At 41.0% G+C, this 15144-nt stretch overlaps 2 protein-coding genes across 2 annotated transcripts; both read right to left on the reverse strand.

Annotated features, from left to right (window-relative positions):
• Nucleotides 1-212: 212 nt before the first annotated feature.
• Nucleotides 213-5376, reverse strand: LOC140561936 (uncharacterized). Its single transcript, XM_072687215.1, has 2 exons — nucleotides 5262-5376; nucleotides 213-2443 (listed from the first exon to the last, which is right to left on the reverse strand). The coding sequence occupies exon 2, from the start codon at nucleotides 2439-2441 to the stop codon at nucleotides 1770-1772; it is 672 nt and encodes a 223-aa protein (XP_072543316.1). The 5' UTR covers nucleotides 2442-2443; nucleotides 5262-5376; the 3' UTR covers nucleotides 213-1769.
• A 1673-nt stretch (nucleotides 5377-7049) lies between these two features.
• On the reverse strand, nucleotides 7050-14928 carry LOC140561927 (E3 ubiquitin/ISG15 ligase TRIM25-like). The gene is made up of 6 exons (XM_072687199.1): nucleotides 13763-14928; nucleotides 12299-12394; nucleotides 10751-10984; nucleotides 10073-10232; nucleotides 9455-9514; nucleotides 7050-8276 (listed from the first exon to the last, which is right to left on the reverse strand). The coding sequence occupies exons 1-6, from the start codon at nucleotides 14351-14353 to the stop codon at nucleotides 7732-7734; spliced, it is 1686 nt and encodes a 561-aa protein (XP_072543300.1). The 5' UTR covers nucleotides 14354-14928; the 3' UTR covers nucleotides 7050-7731.
• Nucleotides 14929-15144: the final 216 nt, after the last annotated feature.

Below are 15144 nucleotides of genomic sequence, written 5' to 3' on the forward strand. Positions count from 1 at the left end.
ATAAAGAACCACAATGGAAACAAATCTGGGTCACTGTTGTTCTTACTGATAGATACATAGATAGATAGATCACTTTATTTATCCCACAGGGAAAGTCAGTTTTTACAGCAGCAAAATCAAACAAGAGAGCAGCATGATAGAGGCATAAAAGCGTAAAAAGTGATTGTAGTGCAGTAATAATTACATTAATATAATGTAATATACAGAATGAATTATGTGTAATGTAACACACTTTTATTAGCAAATCAACTGAATACGGTCCAGCTGAGAGACACAGACAAACCTGAAAACAGAGAAAATGGTCAAAAGGACTGGTTAAGCTGACAGACTGGTTCATTAATAGTTAATGATCTTAATCCCAAACTGAACATGATACATTTCTGACTGACCCTTAAATAAATTCAGTCTAAAAAAATACTAATATGTACATAAATCCCAATGATTGACAGTCCTGCATACAGGTGCTACCAAGGGTTCTGATGCTCAACTTCCTTTGTTTTCATAAAGTCCCATTTTTGTATGTAAGACTGTAAAGTTAAAAAGGTTCTTTATGGAACCAAAAATAGATATTCTATGGCATCGCTCAAATAATCCCTTCTGGCACCTTTATATTTTTAAGAGTAGGTTTTTAGCTGAGTTATGAAATAACTACATTTTGGAAGAAGGAGCATGCCTGAAGCCCCTCCTCCCTAACACAACGCCCTATTAATCCCCACCTTGTTCCTGTGTCCACAATAAGTCTTCGCAACCCTCCACCACCCCTGGCTCCGCTCATCTAAGGGGGGGACTGGCTCCTACCACAAAGCAGAAGCCACCTGAACTATAGCCCAACAGTCTTCTGGTCTTCACGGTCTGAACGAGCAAAGTGGGCTATCAGTCAGGGCTGTTGGATGGCCATGTGAAAAATCTTGATGCTAAAAGTAGTTTTGCGCTAAGGTGCCTCAACAGCTTTGTCCACCAGCTGTCTAAAGACACGTGCTTCAGGTCTCAATGATTTCCAGACTAGTCTGGCCGGTGAAGTCGATACTTAGGTTCCCTCGCTCCCCTCACTGGAGCAAACGGAGAAAGGCAGGAGTAGCCAATCCCAGTGTTTCCAGAATCTGGCACATGTGCTGGACACGAAAACCTATTGTGCAGATTTTTAATCATTTATGGTGGGCTGATACCTTGGGGATGTCACTTCCAGACTGGTGGAGCTTGAAGCTTTTTTGCAAACAGCATGGCAGGATCTGTGATGAAGACCACTGAAATTCTAATGGAAAGTCCCTCATCGGCACTATTGCTCTTATCCACATTAGCTTCATGGCTTCACCACGAAAGAGGTTTGAGGGCTTGCCTTAAAGTTAAGCCCTCAACTGTCAAAGAGTTCTCAACTGTCATGAGCTGCCATCATGAGGACAAGGGCAAGCCTGGTCTACAAAGACCTATGTTACAAGTTCTGTTCCTGTCAAAATTCACCAAAATATAGAGTCAGAAGAGCAAAATTGTTCAAGGGTCATTGGTTTCCACCATAAGGGCTTGCTAAAAATGGCACCAACGTGGTCTGCAAAGGTCTATAGCAAAAACTGTGGCACTGAGGTCCTGATCCTGATGGAATTCACCAAACTACAGAGTCAAGAGAGTAAATTTGCAGGGGTGTCAGGGGTTTCCAATGGGCAGGAGTGAGTTGGGCAACCCTGGTCAGCAAAGGTCTAGGACAAAGATCGTGACACTGCCGTTCTGCTCCAATCAGAATTCACCAAAATACAGAGTCAGGAGAGCAAATCTGCTCAGGCATCAGGAGCCTCCACCTCCTGCTTAATGCACTTGTGCAACTTTAAACTATTCGAATGCCTGAAGCTCCTCCCACAATCCGAGCAGTAATACGGTTTCTCCCCTGTGTGAATGCGCTGGTGAATCTGGAGTTGGCTAGGTAGAGTGAAACTCTTCCCACACTCTGGGCAGTCGTACGGTTTCTGTCCTGAGTGAATGGGCTGGTGCTGTAGGAGATTACTCTGCCTGGTGAAAGTCTTCCCACACTCTGAGCACTTGTACGGCTTCTCTCCGGTGTGAATGCGCTGGTGTGTTTGTAGGTAACTCTGCTGGGTGAAACTCTTCCCACACTCGGAGCAGCAGTATGGCTTCTCTCCGGTGTGAATCAGCTGGTGCCGCTGGAGATGACCCTGCCGAGTAAAGCGCTTCCCACACTCTGAGCAGGAGTACGGCCTCACTCCTGTGTGAATGATCTGGTGTCTTTGTAGATCAGTCCATAGAGTGAAGCTCTTCTCACAGTCTGAGCAGTGGTGTGGTTTCTCCTTGACTTTATTCGTCTGCGCCTGAGTGGGAGGTGCAGTTATGCTGAGAGCATCCGAGGACATTGGCTGAACGCTGACGATAATCGGGGGGCCCATATTCTCTAACTGAATCCCTCCAGAGTCCACATTTAGCAGTATGACGTTCATTTCTGTATAGGAGAGGGAAAAAACAGTGTTAAATGGGAAATGGGACAGGTCTGGAGTGGGTTTCCTAAAAGGTTTGTTGTGCTAAGCATGTTTTTTTAATCCCTTATCCTGACCCATTCGTAACACACAAAGTTCACATGCAGTTCTACTTCAAAAACGATAGAGGCCACTATTTCCCCTTAACTCACTGATGCACTGGTTCTATGCAAAGCTACAGCACCTTGATACAGTACCGTCAATACAGTAAAAGTGTGCCCAAACTTTTGACTGATACTGTATAAAGGTACTGATCATCATCTGATGCAAATGCTGGGGTGGCCACATTTCTGCCCTCAAAAAAAAAAGAGACAAAGACACTGGAGACACACTGGTATCCACCGTAGTTAGGATATCATGGCTGCTGGGTTTCAAGTAGGCCTAAGTTATAGGCCTGTGGCAGTGTGTGTGTTTATGTTTTGTGTGTGTGAGGGTGGAAATACCTCAAACCCTGCAACTACAGTATGTTAATGTACATTAATACACACACACAATTATCCATTTAGCAAAGACCAATAAACAGCCTTAATAGCCTATCTGACCCAATCACCTCCTTTTAGCTTAACATACTTTAGGGTGACAACTAGCACACATTCAACTAGGTGTGTCCAAACTTTTGACTGGTACTTTGTATATTTATTTTTGACGCAATTGCATCCCGTAGTCGACATCCAACGCCAACCAAAACCAAATCTGCTAGCAAGTAATGTCTGTTCAGTAAATTATCATTTATTAAAGTTGTTATTAATATATTTTATATTTATATTATTATATTTAGATGATACTGTTTACTGTATCTCTGCAAAGCGCAGGAGTTTAGTTCACAATTAACGCAGTTAAATGGACAGAACTGTCGTATATGTGCTGCTATATGCAACAGCTGTGATTGGCAAGAGAGTAGAGTAGGCGTAGCAAAAGTTTCTGGACACAGCCTAAGTAAGATTTTGGGAAACATTTACAAAACTACTGTTATTAAAGTTACGTAATTCTAAAACATGTTAGTTAATCATTTTCAACACCGATACCAAGAAGCTTACTGACACCCTATGCCTTATTTATTTATTAATTCATTCTTTTATTAACATTTAAACAACCAGTAAAAGCCAGTCATAAATAGTTATATATAAATAGTTATTACCATTAAACAGACATTTTATTAAACTTTTACATTTTAACGCACATTAGCAGGATTTACAGCCATCTATCAAGTATTTAAGTCATAGCTGGTATCGGTATCGGTAGATCTGGGCAATATGACAATATTTTATCGTATTGTGATAAATTTCATTATCGTGGTACACAGTATGCTTTTATGAATTTATCGTGAATATCGTCAGTGCTTAAAGAAAAAAACTGCACCTTTTAATACAAAGTGCGTAATCTTAGGCGTATTTAATTCAATAGAGTGCAGCATATTTTGAGTAAAAATCATGGTACTCAGTACAGGTATTTGGACACTATATATATACATATATATAGTATATTTTATATATAGTATTTGAAACTGTATATAAAATGTGTTTCTAGGGGCTTTAAGGGCAAAATTTTGCAAGAGACATTTTAGGACATTTTAACGTTGTAACATTTTAATGAAAGTATCCAGTTTGTTTTACTGTAAATTATAGACATTCTAAAAGCACCACAATCACGTAATTCGCCTATTTTATAGTACACTCTTCATTATATACTTATTACATCATATATAATCTACATTATATTATTTTAAGAAATAATAGCTTAAGTATTATACAAAAAAAAATCTATATCTAAAATGTGTTTCCAGAGACTTTAAGGGCAAAATTTTGCAAGAGACATTTTAATGAAAGTATCCAGTTGTTTTATCATAAATGAAAAAAAAAAAAAAAAACATTTTAAAGCACTACAGCTATGTATGCTTTTATGTATTTAATTTAATAAAGTGCAGCATACTTTGAGTAAAAATTTACTCAGGTACGGTACTCGGTACAGGAAAGTATTTGGACAGCAGTTTTTTTAAAAGTTAACATGATATTGTATATCGTAAAATATGTCTTTAAATATCGCAATATAAAATTTTCCATATCGCCCAGCTCTAGGTATCGGTGCTCGGTATCTGCAGAGATCTGGTATCGGTGCATCCCTACTTGTACATTAAACCTGTACACCCCTGACAACCCATGTAATTTCTATATGCTTCTGTACCCTCCTATACACTTTTTATTTATGTATACTTCAGTTTCTAGAACTGTTCACAGTGGTGGTGTATATAAGCAGATGTCTGGTTGCCTCTATATGCCTCTCAAATCCCCCTTTTTAAAAATTTATTTACACACAATGGTCATGCATACACTGCCTGGGGTCCAAGTGTACCCCAGTTTGCCCTAGTGTACCCCAGTTTGCCCCAGTTTACCCTAGTTTGCCCCAGTTTACCCTAGTTTAGAGATGTTTTAGGGTCTAACACACCCTCACTCTACATCCACATCACACACATGTATCCATGGCATGGCAGAGGGCCTCATCAGCATCCCGTGTAAAACTCAGAGGACACGTGTAGCTTCTCTGGTGGGTCTGGGCTGTAGATACAGAGGCTACAGCTGTGATGTTGGCTTCACTTAAGATTTCTGGTAAGATCTGAAGACCCTGAAGGACCTCATAGGTGAGGTGTGAAACCTACAGGCGTGGAGAAGTTTGTGCTCTGCCAGGCTGTGAAGAAGGAAACACCATCAACCCAGATCTGCTCCTCCTCGTTAGATCGCATACTGACCCCCTGTTCTTTTGCTCTCCACAAGGACAGCATCTCCCCACCTTTTCTCCTGGATGTCTGAAGCCAGGCAGTGTGGAAACGCACCGGTTGACGCGCGCTCGGCGACGCAGCTGCTGGGGATCTCCTCCAGTAGAAGCTGCGCAGACAGCTGCGCTCCTCTGCTTCTCTAAGTTCCTGGTGTTGGTGAAGCACTTTTCTGGAGTCAGCGCCCTCACCTGGAGAGCAGAGGGTGCTACCATGGACTCAATATGAGTTTCTAACTTATTTTATCGCCATAACATTAAAACCACTGACAGGTGAGGTGGATAAGACTGATGGCCTGGTTCCAAAAGCTCCTGTCCGGAGGTGGATGTATTGGGCAGCAAGTGAACAGTAAGTTCTCGAAGGTGTTATGGCTAGATGACTGGGTCAGAACATGGGAAAAACTGGACAACCAGTGAACCTGGGTGCCCAAGGTTAATTCCCTGAGGCTCACGGAGGTCCCACCTCTGCTGCTAACGCCTTGATGTTCCAAATCGTGGAGGCCGATACTTGATCGGTGAGAACCTGAGAACCTAAACCGGAGTTTTCTAATGAATCCGGCTCCTCAGGGCCCACAGTGTCAGAGGATGTCTTCTGAAGATGTCCTAATACTAAACATCTGCTGTAGTTCACCAGTACTGCTCGCCTCCCCATGTGGAATGGGCGGTCCTAAAAGTGGGTCAGGGTTGCGTCAGCATACCCCTGACCAATCACAGGGCTAACATGACTCCTCCCTCTCTTCAGCTCTGAGAAACCCGAAGAGATAAAGCTAAAACCAAACGTGGTGAGCTAAAGCTTAAGCCGCAACTGGGGCGGGGGTGACTGTCCTGGGTGCCCCAGCAACTTAGGGGCTGGGTGCCAGGATGGACGGGAGGTCCCGACGCAGCACCATAGCCGGGGAGATAATTCTAAGGGCCTGTGACTGACAGGGGCCCTAAATAAATATGTCAATAGAGTATTTTGGCCAAACTATTATGGGTAAAAATACATTTTATTATGTATATATATATCACATATAAACAACATTATATCATATTGAAAAATAATAGCATTTAAAAAAGTTAAGTATTATACAAAAAATCTAAAACAAAAGACATTTTAATGAAAGTATCCAGTTTGTTTTACTGTAAATTAGACATTCTAAAAGCACCGCAATCATGTAAATCACCTATTTTATCATACAATCTTCATTATGCAGTTATTACATTATATATAATCTGCATTATATTATTGTAAGAAATAATAGCTTAAGTATTATTTTAAAAAAATCTATATATAAAATGTGTTTTCAGAGACTTTAAGGGCAAACTTTTGTTTTACCATAAATGGAAACAAATGACATTTTAAAAGCACTACAATTATGTAGGTATTTTATAGTACATATTGCATATATATAATATATTAATTAATTAACTTGTAAATGTAATATTATGTAGATTATTATATAAGTTAAGTTATAATAAGTTATGTATTATGCAAAAAAATCAATATATATATAAATATATATCATTCAATAAAAATGTGTTTATAAGGGCTATAAGGGCGTTTGCAAGGGGCATTTTAATAAAAGTATCCAGTTATTTTTGTTTTACTGTAAATTAGATTTTAAAAGCACCACAATCATGTAATTCACCTATGTTATAGTACACTCTTCATTATATATTTATTACATCATATAATAATCTACATTATGTAATATTAGGAAATAATAGCAAGCTGTGAGAGGATACACTGCCCGGTCCCATGTCACCCCTGTGTTAATCAAGCCTGTATTCAGTGAAGATGAGATAAAGACACTGGACACACTGTGATGTTCGCAGACATGCATTATCTTTATTATACATAATGCATAAAATAGCTGGATTAAATGTGAAGTTCATTTACATATGAATGCTCGCTGCCCATTCCAGAGCACCGTATATCCTATTGACCAGAAACTCCAAATGTAATGTTCACTGTTCCTCACCAGTTCCACCACTGTTCCAGCACATCAGTCTAATGGGTTTCCATTTATGCATCAAATCCGAGCGTAGTGTTCACAGCTAGCAGCTGTAAGCTCACAAGTTGTACCAGTGGTCATCATATATTTTTTTTTAAATGACATTTTTAACAATATTAAAACACCCATATACACTATATGTCCAAATGTTTGTGGACACCCCTTCTAATACATGAAGTTGCACATACTGCTGCTGACAGATGTCGACACAGCTTGACTAGGCCCTGTAGAGAAGTACTGCCAATACAATAGAATGGAGCAGATAAACATGCACCTATTGAAGGCTGAATGCAATCAAATCCCCACAGCAATGCTTCTTCAAATTCTCATAGAAAGCCTTCTTCCCTTGACAGTAGAGACAGTTACTCCAGCAAAAGCAGGATCAGCTCTTTTTAATAGCCTTGATTTCAGAAGAAACAAGAAGAACGCAGGTGTCCCAATACTTTTGTCCACTGTGTTTCCCAAATCAGAAGAACAGGTTTAGCCCCTGATCATCTCAGCTCTTCATCTGGGCAGCACATTTCAACTGTTGATCCCGAACAAACCATGAACCCAGCGTAGAGCGGCTGGGTGAAGGTGGTCTGGGCCCTGTGGAGGAGCTTCATGGGCTCAGAGACGCTGTAGAAGGACAGAGTTCCGGCCCTGTGATCCACATACACTCCTATCCTAGAGGAGCCGGCCACCGCAGGGATTTCGGACTCTGTCTTCCCATGTCTGAATGAGTAGCGGGAGGGAGAGCAGAAAAGTCTCCATGACAGGTCACTTCGTCCAAACAGACACTCAGTGCTCTTCCCCTTCCTGCTGATGCTTTTATAGGACAGTGCCACGGAAACCCCTCTAGCTCCACTCCAGTCCACCTCCCAGTAGCAGCGTCCAGACAGACTCTCTCTGCACAGAACCTGGAGGTAATAGTTGAATCTCTTCGGATGGTCGAGAAGCTTCTGTGCATTTTCACGACAGGTCACTGCTCTGTTCTCCTCGGACAGGTGGAGGTGTTGATTTGCTGTTTTGGGATCCAGCGTGAGCTCGCAGGAATCTGGACCAAAGACATTCAGATGAATAATATTTGAGTTTGGAACAAAGTAGCTTTCTGTTTACATTACTCATTCAGTTCAGCGGTTAGTCATTATACTGATACAGGGCTGTACAGTACAGTAGGACATGTTACAGTAGTGCAGAGACAATGGACAGAATAGGGGACAGGGTGCATAAACAACAGGTACAAACACCATAAATACAGAAATATACAAATGTGTGCATGAAGGCCGGGTTGATTAAGGTCCAGACTAAGTTACTGTACTGACAGTAAAATGCAGGAAGTCTGTAGAGCAGTGATAGATGTGCTGTGTGTGAATGAAGAGTAAAACAGATATTAATCTATAACAATAATCACAATACTACTACTAATAATAATAATCTATAATACTAACAAAATAATAATAATAATAATAATAATAATAAACATGATAATCTATATGAATCTATAACAATAATAACAATACCACTACTACTAATAATAATCTAATAATTAATACATATACTAATATTGATGATAATATGTAGTAATAACAATAAAAACAACAACAATACTAATAATGATAATTTATACTAATCTATAACAGTAACAACAACAACAATCATAATAATAATAATATAAATTATAGTAATAATGTATACATATTAGTAACAATAATAACATTACTACTACTAATAATAATAATCTATAATAATCTATGATACATATAATAATTATTATTATAATAATCCGTAGTAATAACAATAATAACCATATTATGATTACTACTAATAATAATAATCTATAATAATAACCACAATAATAATAATAATAATAATAATAATAATAATAATAATAATAATCTATATTAATCTATAACAGTAGCAACTACAACAATCATAATAATCATCATCATCATCATAATAATAATAATAATAATCATAATAATCTATACTAATTTATTACAATAATAACAATACTATGACTACTACTAATATATAATAATACTGATGATTATAACAACAACAACAATAACAATATTCTATTTACCATTTTTTACAAGACATGGCAACATACAGAAAATTAACATCTATTAAAAGTATCTCATGATATTTTTTAGATATGTGTGTGTGTGTGTGTGTGTGTGTGGGAGAGAGAGAGAGAGAGAGAGAGAGAGAGAGAGAGAGAGAGAGGCTTACACTGTAGAAACTCCTTTCTGCTTTGAGGTTCAGGAAGGGGAATGATCTGGATTTCCTTCACTATGGAAACAGTTAGAGGAGTTGCTGTAGCTCAGTGAGGCGAGCTGCGGTTTGCTTTAGTTCAGATGTAACATTCATACAAATACATCATGGCCAAAAATATGTAGACAGCCAAATCCAACATCCGACATTGCAAACTTTACACACAAACACCAGTAATAGAATGGAGTGATGGATTTTTCCCAGTGCTACCACTGCTCAGAGGGTAAAGACTAGCACAAGCTTCCTCTGAGTGCTTCCTTCATGAAGCTACACCACATCGCTTCAACCGCCGCCAAATGCAATGCAGAGTGAGCGGGAGTGGTAAAGCAGAATCGTGGGAATCATGGGCAAGCTCTGTCCCATGTCAGGTCCCTGGTCTTACAACGAGATATTGAATGTGTTGTGAATTTGGGTGTCCACATACTTTTGCCATGCCATGTCATGTATGGCATAAGAGGGTAGAACATGTGCTTCAAGCTGAATGGTCATGGTATCACATGGTATACCATGGTATCATGGTAGATCCCTGCCTGGAGGACACCTTCTTCATTAATTGAATGCACTGCTGTAGTCTACCTCCATTCGATGTCTTCTTGAACACCTGGCTGCAAATGTCTTCCACTTTGTCCCTCAGCTGAGACACTGACTTTGCAACGTCCTCAAAAGAGAGGAGAGGACAGACAGTGATGTCGTCTAGGCCTGGAGGTCCGGGCTGCGCTAACAGAGACTGGAAACTCTGCACAGAGACAAAGAGATTCAGGGTGAAGAAAGACGCCCAAAACCGATTCTCACTATGTATAGCCAAAACATTAAGACCATCATGGATGAAGCTAATAGCATTGATTATTCTGAAACAGTGGCTCATGTGAGGGTCTGGGACGTTGCTGGGTCTACATGTAAATCCAGAGCGAATGGTCAGGTCTGAAGGCCTGAACCACTTTGACCCAGATGACTGGGTCAGAGCATCTCCAGAACCGGTCTTCTGTGGCGGGGAACCATGTGTGCGGACAATGAAGGCCATCTCATCTGGGTGGAACCAACAGAAAGGCTACTGTGGCACAAGAACAGGAATATTTACTGATGGTTACAGGAGGAAAACGTCAGCGCCCCCTGCTGTATGGCTGCAGTACAGTCAGAAGTGCCTACAGTGGACATACAAGTGCCGGGCTGGACCCTGGGCGCCTGTGTGGGTCACTGTGGAGGTCTACAGCCCGGAATCACAGTGAAGGTGGCTCTTGAGGCAGCGCTTGTTACCTGGACGAAATAGATGGTGTCATCAGTCTGTGAAAGCTGCTCCAGATCGGCCCGTCTCCTCCTCAGCTCTGCAATCTCCTGCTCCAGTCGCATCAGGCCTTCCTCAGCTCGCATCACCGCAGCTTTCTCCTGGGCTCGGATCAGCTCAGTCACCTCAGAGCGTCTTCTCTCAATGGAGCGGATCAGCTCAGTAAAGATCCTCTCACTGTCCTCCACTGCCCCCCGAGCAGAGATCTGGTAGTGGGCAGACAGAGAGGAGAGAGGGGTCTGTCAGGAGCAGCACCCACCCACTCATTAGAAATATAGCTGATTAAAGTAAGAGTACGGAAACTGAAGCTACAATGAAGAGAAGTGTCATGGGCCTGCTCTCAGCAGCACTACCCCCAACACTGCGCCTCTCCTGGTCATGGACTACTGAATCCGCTCAGAGGCTCCAGCCTGGGTCAAGGCTGATATTGTACCCTGTGGGATCTGCTTCCTTAGAAATAAAGGGTTCTTTAAGTGATGCCCTAGAAGAACCACTTATAATTATAATTATATATATAATCATTTAAATGAATTAAAATTAATGACATTTAATTCAGAAAAAGTATAATAAACTGATAATATGGCACCAGTATAATAATAACAATTCTATTAATATATAAATTAGCTTTATATTCTAAAATAGACCAGAATATAAAACAAATATAAAGAATATATAAACATATATATATAATACAAACTAATATTATATATATATTATATAACATGGCAAAAATGCTAATAATTGTCACAGAAAAAAAATATATAATATACTAATTGCATGGCATATGTCATACCAATAGTATAATAATGATAATAATAATAATAATATATATATATATATATATATATATATATATATATATATATTTTATTCTAGACTATTTTTGTAACCAAAAATACTAATAATTTTCATCAGACAAAGAAAAATATATAATAAACTAATAGCATGGTACATGATACACCAAGAGTATAATAATTATAACAATACTACTACTACTAATAATAATAATACTACTAATAATAAAAGTCTATTTTTCTAACAAAAAAAACTATAATTGTCATCAGAACTTGTAGAATATGGTTTGCTGTTATAGTGAAAAGGAGCTTTTAAAAATGAGTAATGCTGATACACTATATGTCCAAAAGTTTGTGGACACCCCTTCTAATAAATGCATTCAGCTACTTTAATTTGCACCTATTGCTGACACAGATGTGCAAATACACACACACACACAGACACACACACACACACACACATACACACACAGCTTGTCTGGTCCCTGTAGAGAAGAAGTACTGCCAATAGAATAGGACTCCCTGGAGCAGATCAACATCATGAACCTATTGGCACCATGCTGCCTAATGCCAGAGCCCCAGCTTTCATCATCATGAACAGGGGAGGTAGAGACGACATATACAGGACGTTGGATTGGGAGGAGGTGTGGCTTCAGGCATGTTCCTCCCCCCAAAATTCAGTAATTCAAAAAATTCTTGAATCATACATCACTACTCCAAACTCACTTTGTGAGACTCCACAGCCTTCCTCAGCTCCTGGAGTTCCTTCTCTCTCTCCTGGATTCTCTCGTGACATTTGTTCTGTATTTCCAGCAACATTTTCTGTAAAAAAAAAAAAAAACATAAATAAATAAAAAACAAAAAACATGACACGTCCGTCATTCTCCAGGACATTATACAGTTATACAGTAAGCAGGGCTGAGTTTTAGTGCTGAAGAGCTTGAGTGTTGTTGGTGAAGCCTGACATTACTATATAGGTTTATCAGATTTTTTAATCTTTTCAGTACTGGCAGTAGAGGGTATGCACAAGACTTTACAGGTGGTGGGAGTCACTGTGGCCATGAGTGGCAAAAAGACTGAGTGAGTGGCAGTGGCAGTGGGAAAGCCCCTAAAACACCAGACCAGTAAAGAGCTGCTGTTCAACCGACTGTACAAACAGATTCAGTAGAAATTCTGAGCTTCGTTTTACAGAAGAGCAGAGAAACTAATGGATTTGCTGCAGTTCACAGAATTATTCTACATTATACATTCCAATTACATATATACATATGTAAATATGGTTTGCTGTTATAGTAAAAAGAAGCTCTTAAAAATGAGTAATGCTGATACACTATGTGTCCAAATGTTTGTGGACACCCCTTCTAATAAATGCATTCAGCTACTTTAAGTAGTGTCCCGTTGCTTTATAGTTATTATACATTTTATATATATATATATATATATATATATATATATATATATATATATATATATATATATATATAATACATTACACAGCTCTGAAATGTGTGGGACCACCTGAATTCATAATTCACAACACACTGTAAGTTCGATTAAAAGGGAGAGCAAGGGATGAGCCAGTCAACTAACAGTGGAAAACACTCCTAACACCATTCCCTCGACTCTGTGCTCTCAGATATGAGGCTTTATCCTCTAAACAGGTGGGATTTAAGCCTCAGTTGGCTGGACATTCCTGGCTACATGTCACTGTCCATGAACCACTGGTTCTTTAATAATGCGGCTGGATCGCTGTCGAGTCCAACTGCCTAACTTGAGCAGATAATTGATTGTGTCCGTCCCGGTTTGGCTCTTTTTTTCCCCTAATAAATGCTATAAACGGAGCGTGACATCAATGCATACCCTCTATTACCCCACCCATTCGTAGCTCCCCCTAAACTACAAGAGTAAGGCCTTAACACGTCAGCCACCACCTCTTTTCCAACTCTCACCGATGCAGCATCGCCGGGCAGCCGATACATCCAAAGGTAAGCGCCACACCAGTTAACAGACGCCTGTGCCGACCAGCATTAAGCGCTTTAAGAGTGACTAGGGCAGAGAGCACCATCTCTGGCCGCTGATGGCAGAGGGTCATGGCTCAGGATTTGAACTTGCGACCCTCTTGTCCACAGTGGCAGTGCAACAGACCACCGAGCCACTCTGAGAGACGTGGTTCATCGCTTCATACGTTACCTGTTTCTCGGCTCTTTCTGCTGCAATGAACACAGTATCATGTCCTTTATGTTCATCCAGCAGACACAGCATGCAGATACACTGCTGATCAGTGCGACAGTAAACCTCTATCAGCTTCTCGTGCCGACAGCAGATCTGCTCCTGGAGGCGTGCGGAGGCTCGGACCAGCTTGTGCTTCTTAAAGGCAGCAGATTGGTAGTGAGGCTGGAGGTGAGCTTCACAGTAAGAGGCCAGACACACCAGGCAGGACTTGACGGCTGTGTGTTTTGTCCCGCTGCAGAAATCACACTCCACATCTTCAGGCCCAGAAGAGCAGTGAGCCGGAGGAGCAGCTCGGAGCCTCGTCTTCTTCACTTCCTCCACCACCTCAGCCAGCATGGAGTTTTTACCCACGACAGGTCTCAGAGTGAAGGAGCGTCTGCACTGAGGGCAGCTGTAGGTTCCCTTCTGATCCTCCTGATCCCAGAAGCCGTTGATGCACACCATGCAGAAACTGTGGCCACAGGGAATAGTCACTGGATCCTTCAGGAGGTTCAGGCAGACTGGGCAGCTGAACTGGTCCTGAGACACTGAGATACTGGCCTTTGACATCTTACTGAGTAACGATCACACTGTCCTCAAAGCACAGAACATAAAGAGGGGTTTCCTGGTTCTGTGTGAGAGAACCGTGTGCATAACTGGTACGTCTTGTTTAGTGATCACACACACACACACACACACACACACACACACACACACACAGACTGCGGCTCAGTTTCAATTTCATTTCTCCTGAAAGTCATAGTGGCTGAGGGAGAGGGAGGGAGATGGGAGGGAGATGGGAGGGAGATGGGAGGGAGATGGGAGGGAGAGTGTGTGTGCTTTACTATAGTTGGCTTGAAGCAACCCGGATGGGACAGAATGGGTGTGGGTGGAGGTCAACCCCTTAACACTCAGAGGCTTATTACTTCTGTATAAACTGGTGTGGCTGTTCTTCTCTCTTTTCTGGAAGGCTGCCCGCTGAGGTCCCCTCTACCCACGTCAGACCAGCTGCCACCTATCAGTCCGACCAGCAGGTCCCCCACCCACCACCACCCAGACCAGACCAGCACACCGGCACACCCTCCTACCACTGCTACCTGTCTAATGACCATGTTCAAACCTTAATGGACTCTTAACTATCTGCCACTATTAATATCACCACTATTAACTATCTGTTGTATCTGGTTTGTATCTATTTTTATCAAAAATTTATAAATAGTTCTGATCAGAGGAGGACGGGTCGAGTCCCCCTTGTGAGTCTTGGTTCCTCCCAAGATTTCTTCCTCCAGCTCTGAGGGAGGTTCTCCTTGCCACTGTCGCTGTTGGCTGCTCACTGGGGGTCTTGGATCATTCATGTCTTC

This window comes from Salminus brasiliensis, chromosome 9 (assembly GCF_030463535.1).
Source record: "Salminus brasiliensis chromosome 9, fSalBra1.hap2, whole genome shotgun sequence".
In the NCBI taxonomy this organism is placed as follows: Eukaryota; Metazoa; Chordata; class Actinopteri; order Characiformes; family Bryconidae; genus Salminus; species Salminus brasiliensis.